The following is a 10,991-nucleotide window of genomic DNA, read 5'->3' on the forward strand; positions in this document are numbered from 1 at the left end:
GGCACTTCCTGTCCTCAGTGGACTTTAGTTTAGTGTCCAGCATGAGCATCATGGACGTTCTCTTTTTTTTCAGGATTGGTGCTGCATTTATGTTTGTGTTGAAAATAATTTGGTTGATTGTGGTTCAAAGTTTTCTTCGAATAAAGGTTTTCTAAAAATCAAAAAAAATCTCCCTCTCTCTCTCTCCTCTCTCTCTCTCTCTCTCTCTCTCTCTCTTTTTCTTTTCTGGCCACTGAGAGCCGCTCTGATGGAGCTGGGCCAACATGGCGGCTTCATGGAGCCACATGACGGCGTCACGCCGCCATGTTGGCGCCTTCCTGCCCAAAGCCACGTGACCGACTCCGAGTCGCTCGAGGGCGAGCTGAGTCCGGATCACACGGGCGAGTGTGGACGGACGGGTGGGGTTGTACAGACAGGTGGGGTTGTACGGGCAGGTGGGGTTGTTGTACGGGCGGATGAGATTCGGAGTCCAGTTTGATTAAAAAAAATTAAAGCCGAGACGGCGACTACGACACCTGGACCGGACTGTGATGTGTGCAGCGAAGGTGAGAACATGGAGGGAGGAGGAGGAGGTGGAGGTAGGAGGTGAAGGGAGGAGGTGGAGGGAGGAGGTGGAGGGAGGTGGACAGAGGGTTTTGGTTGTTCTGTTTGTGGTGTTGTGGTTGGACCAGGTTGAGGTGGAGTGAGACAGGTGGAGTGAGACGGGTGGAGTGAGACGGGTGGAGTGAGACGGGTGGAGTGAGACGGATGGAGTGAGACGGGTGGAGTGAGACGGATGGAGTGAGACGGGTGGAGTGAGACGGGTGGAGTGAGACGGGTGGACTTTGTCTGCTCGTGTTTGATCACGTTTATCTCTGCGTTGTTGTGGACACTCGACCGACAGGCTTCTTCTCATTGGCTGCCTGCCTCCCCCTCCCATCACCCCTCCTCCCCATCACCCCTCCTCCCCCTCTCCCTTCCTCCCCCTCTCCTTCCTCCTCCTCTACTCCAGTTTCCCTCCTCATCGTAATGAGCCTTTTTGAAAGATCATCGTTCAACCGTTTCCATCAAACCCCCATCACATCTCCACCTCCTCCCTCCTCCCTCCTCCCTCCTCCCACACTCTCTGCCTCTCTCTGAAGATGGAGGGGTGGTACGGATCATGTAAATAAATCCCCTCCTCCTCCTCTTACTATCTCTTTATACACCCCCCCCCCCTCCATCATCGCCTTTACGCTCCAGCTTCTCTCTCTCTCTCTCTCTCTCCCCCCCCCCATGGCACCTTTGGGGGAGGGGTGGAGGTGAGTCCCTCCACCCTGAAGACGGCAGCTTAACTGGCGGCTAGACTTTCGTCACGCTCCCGCCACAGATTCCTCCCTCCTCTCTCCTCACTCCTTCCTCCTCCCTCCTAACGCTACCTTCCACATCTCCCTCCCCCCTCCTCTCTCTCTCTTTGCATCGCGACTCCTCTCCACTCGCCAAGTGGCTCGTGAGACTGGAGGCAGCCTCGGTGCGTGGAGAGAGAGAGAGAGAGAGAGAGAGAGAGCGAGAGAGAGAGAGAGAGAGAGAGAGAGAGCAGGAGGAGGTGAAGATGGAGGAGAGCTTTGACGACCCGTCCTGTCTCTCTCCTCAGGCGCCCGGCTGCGTGTCGCCGGCCAGGAGGCAGATCAGAGAGGTGAAGGAGACCAAGACCACGGTGAGTCCCTCCTCGTCTCCTACATCCTCCTCGTCTCCTCCATCCTCTCCGTCTCCTACATCCTCTCTGTCTCCTCCATCCTCTCCGTCTCCTACATCCTCTCCGTCTCCTACATCCTCTCTGTCTCCTCCATCCTCTCCGTCTCCTCCATCCTCTCCGTCTCCTACATCCTCTCTGTCTCCTCCATCCTCTCTGTCTCCTCCATCCTCTCCGTCTCCTACATCCTCTCCGTCTCCTCCATCCTCTCTGTCTCCTCCATCCTCTCCGTCTCCTCCATCCTCTCCGTCTCCTCCATCCTCTCTGTCTCCTCCAGCCTCTCCGTCTCCTCCATCCTCTCTGTCTCCTCCATCCTCTCTGTCTCCTCCATCCTCTCCGTCTCCTCCATCCTCTCTGTCTCCTCCATCCTCTCTGTCTCCTCCATCCTCTCCGTCTCCTCCATCCTCTCTGTCTCCTCCATCCTCTCCATCTCCTACATCCTCTCTGTCTCCTACATCCTCTCTGTCTCCTACATCCTCCATGTCTCCTACATCCTCTCTGTCTCCTCCATCCTCTCTGTCTCCTCCATCCTCTCTGTCTCCTCCATCCTCTCCGTCTCCTCCATCCTCTCTGTCTCCTCCATCCTCTCTGTCTCCTCCATCCTCTCCGTCTCCTCCATCCTCTCTGTCTCCTCCATCCTCTCCATCTCCTACATCCTCTCTGTCTCCTACATCCTCTCTGTCTCCTACATCCTCCATGTCTCCTACATCCTCTCTGTCTCCTCCATCCTCTCTGTCTCCTACATCCTCTCTGTCTCCTCCATCCTCTCTGTCTCCTCCATCCTCTCTGTCTCCTCCATCCTCTCTGTCTCCTCCATCCTCTCCGTCTCCTACATCCTCTCTGTCTCCTCCATCCTCTCCGTCTCCTACATCCTCTCTGTCTCCTCCATCCTCTCCGTCTCCTACATCCTCTCCGTCTCTTCCATCCTCTCCGTCTCCTACATCCTCTCTGTCTCCTACATCCTCTCCGTCTCCTACATCCTCTCTGTTTCCTACATCCTCCATGTCTCCTACATCCTCTCTGTCTCCTACATCCTCTCTGTCTCCTACATCCTCCATGTCTCCTACATCCTCCATGTCTCCTACATCCTCTCTGTCTCCTACATCCTCCATGTCTCCTACATCCTCTCTGTCTCCTCCATCCTCTCCGTCTGGGCAGACATAAGTTCTCATCTTTTCTTTTTACTATCATCTGTTGACGGCGTCCTCCGAGCCCGAGGTGCAATGCATTGTGGGTCCCCGCTGGGCTTCCCCTCCGTGATGCATCGCGTCTCAACAGACGTGAAGAGAGACACGAGTCGACTCCTCCACATGGGGTCCTCTGCAGGGGCAGCGCAGGTCACACGGCAGTGACCCCCCCCACACACACACACGCACACACACACACACACACACACACACACGTAGTATTTGGGCTTCTTCAGGTCGCAGAACACCGAGGAGGTGACAGAAGCTGTGGTTATGCAATCTGTCATAATGATGAGTGTGTGTGTGTGTGTGGGGGGGGGGGTCGTGATGATGATGATGATGGTTATGATGATGATGATGGTGATAGTGGTGATGATGATGATGGTTATGATGATGATGAAGATGATGATGATGAGGATGATGATGATTGTGATGATGATGATGAAGATGATGGTGATGGTGAAGATGATGATGATGGTCAGACAGACACACAAAGGTGCTTTTGTGTCTGGCTGCTGAGAAATCTTTTTTTTTAATCGTTTAAAAAAATACAACAAATATCGCCGCAGACCTGGAGAGATGCAGCGAGTCCAGTTTCCATGGCGACAAAAGCAACGGCGCTGATCAATGTGTGTTGAAATGGAAAATACACAGGCAGAGAAAGAGGAGGGGGGGAGGGGGGAGGGGGAGCCATTCAGAGATTCACTGAAGACACACGTTTCTTTTCAAAGCTTTCACCGCTCAGAAATCAGTTTTTCCGACTCACGTGGTGCCTCGTGCTGATTGGTTCCCACGAAACAGAAGCGTTGATTTTTTTTTTTAGGGGGGGGGTCCCGGCGTCCGGCGTGAATATTAAACGCTCCTGTTGCCGCATCTGAAACGGAGCGAGGAGGCCGGGTGACGTCAGCCCTCCGCGGGAGTCTCTCCTCCACCTCGCGTTACACAACCCCATCCCCGGTTGTCATGGAGACGCACACATTTGCAGACCGTCGAGCACAAACAGAAACACGTACGCCCGAGGCGACCGCACGGCTGACCGCGACCTTGAGCTCACCTTCAGCCGCGCGACCGACCACATGATGTGTTCATGAAAGGCCGTTCAAGAGCGCCACCCGGCCTCGGGTGGAGTGTCTGTGTGTGTGTCTGTTTGTGTGTGTCTGTTTGTGTGTGTGTTGGTGTGTGTGTGTGTGTTTTTGTGTGGGTCTGTTTGTGTGTGTCTGTTTGTGTGTGTGTTGGTGTGTGTGTGTGTGTTGGTGTGTTCCTTGTGTGTGTGTGTGTGTGTTTGTGCGTGTGTGTGTGTTTCTGTGTGGGTCTGTTTGTGTGTGTGTTGGTGTGTGTGTGTGTGTGTGTTGGTGTGTTCCTTGTGTGTGTGTGTGTGTGTGTGTGTGTTGGTGTGTTCCTTGTGTGTGTGTGTGTGTGTGTGTGCCTGAGGAGAGATCGGGGGAGGCGGTCTTTTACAGCAAAATTAATTTGTCGCGTAGTAACAGCAGAGACACAGACACACACTCTGAGAGAGAGAGAGAGAGAGAGAGAGAGAGAGGGAGAGATGGAGAGAGAGAGAAAGAGAGAGAGAGGGAGCGAGAGAGAGAGAGAGATGGAGAGAGAGAGATGGAGAGAGATGGAGAGAGAGAGGGAGAGACGTTTTCTCTGTTATGAGTTTTTCTTTCTATTCAGCAAAGCAAATATAATTAAATTGGTAACAATAAAATTAAACAGTTGTTTATTTATCCACATAAATATATATATATATATATACCGTATTTTTTGCACTATAGGGCGCACTTAAAAGCCTTTAATTTTCTCAAAAAACGACAGTGCGCCTTATAATCCGAAGCGCCGTATATATGGATTAATTCTGGTTTTGCTTACTGACCTCTAAGCGATTTTGTGTGGTACAAGGCGCTCACGGCGCTAAGTCAAAATGTTTTAGTACGACTTTGGTAAACTACAAAGCCGCACCGCTTGCAGCATTACGGCTACCGTAGCCAGGAGCGTCGCGGAGTAATACATACTGTGCTTCACCATAATATTACAGTGTGTGTATAAGGATCCCAAAATGGCACCTGTCAAAAGATACGCTTACGAGGCGGACTTCAAACTCAAGGCTATCAGTCACGCAGTAGAACATGGGAATAGAGCAGCTGCGAGAGAATTCAACATCAATGAATCAATGGTACGGAAGTGGAGGAAGCAAGAAGATGACCTGCGCCAAGTAAAGAAGACCACACAGAGTTTCCGCGGGAACAAAGCGAGATGGCCAGTTAGAGGACAAAATTGAACAGTGGGTTATTGAACAGAGAGCAGCAGGTAGAAGCGTCTCTACAGTCTCTATTCGACTGAAGGCAACAGCGTTAGCACGGGACATGAATATCAATGACTTTCGAGGCGGTCCTTCTTGGTGCTTTCGTTTTATGAAAAGACGTAATCTCTCTATCCGCACATGAACTACCGTCTCGCAGCAACTGCCAAAAGATTACGAAGAAAAGTTGTTTTTTTCCGCTTAATGCGCCTTATAGTCCGGTGCGCTTTATATATGAAAAAAGATCGAAAATAGACCATTCATTGACAGTGCGCCTTATAATCTAGTGCGCCCTATAGGGCAAAAAATACGGTATATATATTTATCACTCCGTGTACAACGTGTGTTTCATTCTCAGTACTAAAGGTTTCTCTGTGTTGTGGAGTCTCTCGCTGACCTTTGACCTGCGTGATGTGTGTTCTGCAAGGAGTACTACAAGGAGTACGACACACCCTGATGTATAAGTACCTCATTGGATCATCGTCATATAACTTTAAAGCCATTTTTATTGTTTTTATAGCGTTTCTTTCTTATTTAAATGAAGTTTATTGATGTTTCCAGTGAAAGTTTAATATTAATATTAATATTGATGTTCTCACCTGAGACCATCAGGTTAGAAACAATACTTAAAAACATCTGAGGCCTTCAAGAAGTCGTATTTTACGAGTTAATATGTGTAAATATATTCGTGACTTTCTGCTCCCTCGTGTTCAAATTGAGATGAAATTTAAAATAAATAAAAACCTTTGAAAGACTTTTAGATCAAAGAGAAGTTCTGATCGTAAAGAAACCCTCAATATGTCTGCAAAATATCACGATGTCGCAATCTGACGTTTTGGGAGCTTCCTGCAATAAATGAGCCGGAGGGTCAAAGGTCAAAGGTCACGGTGTGTACTTTGTGGTAACTCTGTGTTTCTCTTTTTAAAGACGTCGCTTCAACTCCTCTCGGTTTCTTCTGTCTGTTGTTATTTTGGTTTCCTTTCCTCGCTCCCTCACCCCTCGTCTCCTCGTCTCCTCTGCCCTCAGATCAACGGTGTGACCTTCCCTCTGCCCGGAGAAGGACCGGAGCAGCAGCTGCTGAAGCCCAAAGAATGGAGCTACTGCGACTACTTCTGGGTGAGAACACACAAAGTACACACACATACACACAGTACACACAGTACACACACATACACACAGTACACACACATACACACAGTACACACACATACACACAGTACACACAGTACACACACATACACACATATTACACACACAGTACACACACATACACACAGTACACACAACACACATACACACAGTACACACAGTACACACACATACACACATATTACACACACAGTACACACACAGTACACACACATACACACATATGACACACACATACACACAGTACACACAGTACACACATACACACATATACACATACACACAGTACACACATATATACAGTACACATATATACACATACATATACACATAGTACACATACACATATACATAGTACACATACACACAGTACACACATACACATACACACATATACACACATATATATACATAGTATACACATACACATATACACATAGTACACACATATACACACATATACACATAGTACACACATACACATATACACAGTACACACACACAGTACACACAGTACTCACACAGTACACACAGTATACACACAGTACACACACATACACACATACACACAGTACACACATACACACATACACACAGTACACACAGTACACACACATACACACAGTACACACAGTACACACACATACACACAGTACACACAGTACACACACATACACACATATACACACAGTACACACAGTACACAGTATACACACAGTATACACAGTATACACAGTACTCACAGTACTCACAGTACTCACAGTACACACAGTATACACAGTACTCACAGTACACACAGTATACACAGTACACACAGTACACACAGTACACACACATACACAGTACACACACACACACAGTACACACATTACACACACATACACACACATACACACAGTACACACATACACACAGTACACACACATACACACAGTACACACAGTACACACACATACACACATACACACAGTACACACAGTACACACACACACAGTACACACACATACACACAGTACACACACATACACACATATTACACACACAGTACACACACATACACACAGTACACACACATACACACAGTACACACAGTACACACAGTACACACACATACACACATATTACACACACAGTACACACACAGAGTACACACAGTACACACACAGTACACACATATTACACACACAGTACACACAGAGTACACACAGTACACACAGTACACACACATACACACATAGTACACACATAGTACACACAGTACACACATAGTACACACAGTAGACATACATACAGATACACACACGCATCACACATGCATAAACACACACACACACACATAAACACATAGTCCACACATATTACACACAGTACACACATGCATAAACACACACATGCACATGCGCACACACGCATCACACATGCATAAACACACACACACACATAGTCCACACACAGTACACACACATACACACACACACACGCATCACACATGCATAAACACACACACACACACGTCCTCTTCACATGAGTCATTCTCTTTCTACACAAATAGCGACGAGGCGTTCTGCTGTCATGTTGTTTATCGGTTGAGTGATGCTCTCCTCCTCTACCTCCTCCTCTTCCCCCTCTACCTCCTCCTCTTCCTATTCCTCCTCCTCCTCTTCCTCTCCCTCTTCCTCCTCCTCCTCCTCCTCCTCTCCCTCTTCCTCCTCCTCCTCCTCCTCAGACCGATAAGAAGGACCCCCAGGGCACCCCCTCGGTGGCGGGCTTCGAGGTTCTCCTTCAGAAGCAGCTGAAGGGCAAACAGATGCAGAAAGAGATGTCTGAGTTCATCCACGAGAGGTAGAGTCTGAGTTATAGACTAGTTAAAGACTAGTTAAAGACTAGGTATAGACTAGTTATAGACTAGTTACAGACTAGTTGTAGACTAGTTAAAGACTAGTTGTAGACTAGTTATAGACTAGTTACAGACTAGTTAAAGACTAGTTAGATACTAGTTATAGACTAGTTAGAGATGATGTATAGACTAGTTATAGACTAGTTATAGATGAGTTATAGAATAGTTATAGACTAGTTATAGACTAGTTATAGATGAGTTATAGACTAGTTATAGATGAGTTATAGACTAGTTATAGATGAGTTATAGACTAGTTATATACTAGATATATACTAGTTATAGACTAGTTAGAGACTAGTTAGAGATGAGGTATAGACTAGTTTTAGACTAGTTATAGAGTAGTTATAGAGTAGTTATAGAGTAGTTCTAGATTAGTTCTAGATTAGTTATAGACGAGTTATAGACGAGTTATATACTAGTTATATACTAGTTCTAGATTAGTTAAAGACTAGTTATAGACTAGTTGTAGGTTATTGATCAACAGCGTCATGAAGCTGCTGGTGAGAAGTCTTCTTCATGAAGGAGGCGAACATAACTAAATAAAAGAAACTTGATGAATGGAGAGCGTTCCATCGGCTCCCAACAGGAAGTCAATAAAACGGAGAGAATAATCAGGAGTTTACATCTCTCTCTCTCTCTCGCTCTAAAGCTTTGGCTCCGCCTCTTTCCCGCGAAGGCTTTATTCGCCTCGGTGGGAAGTTAACGAGGATTCCTCCTCTGAATGGACTCGCCTCACGCCTCCCGCCCTTCTGGGTTTCTATTGAGCGCCGACCTTTTTCCGTGTGAAGCGTCTCCCAGAATGCAACAGGGTTTATTGATGCTCAGGGGCCTCTGAAACGATCTGTAAAAAAGGAGCTTAAGTCTCTTTTAGAGATCCCCGATCGCTCTGTTGGATCCATATTGGCAAATCAATATCTTGTAATATATATATAATATTTATTCTGTTCACCATCGTCCCCAAATCGTCAGTAAATCATAAAAAAATTACTTTATTTATCGTGTTTTTTTATTCCTCATGAACCGCACACAACTGATGAGGGATAAGATTATATTTGTATTTATTCAAACCGATCTTGTCACTATGGTTTTTATGAATGAATGTGTTCAGAGAGCTCCTCTGCCCTGCCCCTTGAGCCAGGCAGCTCATGCTTCTTCTTGTGTGTGTTTCAGGATAAAGATTGAAGAGGAATACGCCAAGAACCTGTCCAAGCTGTCTCTGAGCCCGCTGGCGGCGCAGGAGGAAGGGTGAGCGAAACAAACGCACCCAAAATATATTGACGCTCAAGAAAACGGAGAATCCTCGATTACAGAGAAATAAACTCTAATTGGTCAAATATATCACACGACGAACACCGAAATAAAATACATCAAAGTGACTCATCCATTAAATAAATCTGGCTATCAAAGTTATTTTAAATTACAACCCAAACCGTGCGTTTCTAAAAGAGGCTTTTCAAAATAAAGCGTCTCTCATGTGCTCGTCCGACCCGACTCCTCCTGAGTGATTATGCTGGTGTTTTATCCAGCAGTGCAGACATTGAGGTTCAATGTACATCTATAATAAAAGAATAATACATTAAATGCTGCATTTTAGTAAAGTGTGTTGTAGGATTTACAGGTTTTATTTATTTTATTTTCACAATAAAACACAGGACTCTGGGAGACGCCTGGACGCAGCTGAAGAAGAGTCTCCACGACGAGGCCGAGGTCCACCTCAAGTTCGCCAACAAGGTACGAATATATTTATGTTGTGCAGTTTAAAACCACAAACTCCCCTCAGAGGGCTTTACAGTCTGAACACGACATGCCTGACCTTTGACCTTTGACCTCACATCGGATCAGAAATAGAAAAAAAGGCCATTGGGAAGGAGGCCAGGTCTAGGCCAGGGGCTGGATGCAGGACGTAGGGGCCAGTGTGTATGTGTGTGTGTATCTGTGTGTGTGTGTGTGTGTCTGTGTGTTTGTGTGTGTGTGTGTGTGTGTGTGTGACCCGGTGATCTGATTACCGTGAGGAAACAGCCTCGGAGCGCTTGTCTAATTAATTGGCTCCGTGTTCTGACGAGCAGCCGCTCGGGGCGCCTCCTCCACCGGGGCTCTGGAGTCGCCCCCTGGTGGTCAGGAGAGAGAATGCAGCTTTAACACATGAAGCGTAGACTTCTTTGACTCCTGGTTCCTTCTTGTCTTCTCAGCTTCACACCGAGGTGGAGAAACCTTTGCTGACGTTCAGGTGCGACAACTTCAAGAAGGACCTGAAGAAGTACGACCATCACATCGCCGACCTCAGGAAGCAGCTGGCGAGCCGCTACGCCAGTGTGGAGAAGGTAGAATACACACACACACACACACACACACACATGCATGATTATCATAAATAAGACAAGAAGAAGCCACATTTCCGCTTTAGCCGAGAGTTAAGACTCAAAGTGTGTGTGTGTGTGTGTGTGTGTGTGTGTGTGTGTGTGTGTGTGTGTGTGTGTGTGTGTGTGTGTGTGTGTGTGTGTGTGTGTGTGTGTGTGTGTGTGTGTGTGTGTGTGTGTGTGTGTGTGTGTGTGCAGTCCCGTAAAGCCCTGGCGGACCGGCAGAAGGACCTGGAGGTGAAGACCCAGCAGTTGGAGGTCAAACTCAGCAACAAGACGGAGGAGGACATCAAGAAGGCCCGACGGAAATCCACACAAGCAGGTCAGAGGTCACGGAGTCGGTCACGGACACTTGTTTACGACAGATTTTTAAAACATCTGTTTCCTTGAG

General features: G+C 47.2%; 2 protein-coding genes across 3 annotated transcripts in view; one reads left to right on the plus strand and one right to left on the minus strand.

Moving 5' to 3' along the window:
• Positions 1-456: 456 nt before the first annotated feature.
• Positions 457-10,991, plus strand: part of gas7a (growth arrest-specific 7a) — a 13,394-nt gene continuing 2,859 nt past the window's right edge. Inside the window, exons 1-8 of one of the 2 annotated variants that reach the window (XM_056406738.1) lie at positions 457-545; positions 1,613-1,675; positions 6,224-6,313; positions 8,073-8,188; positions 9,414-9,488; positions 9,896-9,974; positions 10,433-10,564; positions 10,799-10,922. In XM_056406738.1, coding sequence (XP_056262713.1) covers positions 531-545; positions 1,613-1,675; positions 6,224-6,313; positions 8,073-8,188; positions 9,414-9,488; positions 9,896-9,974; positions 10,433-10,564; positions 10,799-10,922 — 694 coding nt within the window. In that variant the 5' untranslated portion in view covers positions 457-530. Of the gene's footprint in view, positions 546-1,326; positions 1,676-6,223; positions 6,314-8,072; positions 8,189-9,413; positions 9,489-9,895; positions 9,975-10,432; positions 10,565-10,798; positions 10,923-10,991 lie in introns of those variants that run through there. The other variant, XM_056406739.1, reaches the window with a different exon arrangement.
• Positions 10,475-10,991, minus strand: part of LOC130188394 (recoverin-like) — an 8,794-nt gene continuing 8,277 nt past the window's right edge. Inside the window, exon 4 of the mRNA XM_056406749.1 lies at positions 10,475-10,545. Coding sequence (XP_056262724.1) covers positions 10,510-10,545 — 36 coding nt within the window. The 3' untranslated portion in view covers positions 10,475-10,509. The remainder of the gene's footprint in view (positions 10,546-10,991) is intronic.

This window comes from Pseudoliparis swirei, chromosome 23 (genome assembly GCF_029220125.1).
Source record: "Pseudoliparis swirei isolate HS2019 ecotype Mariana Trench chromosome 23, NWPU_hadal_v1, whole genome shotgun sequence".
Classification (NCBI taxonomy): Eukaryota; Metazoa; Chordata; class Actinopteri; order Perciformes; family Liparidae; genus Pseudoliparis; species Pseudoliparis swirei.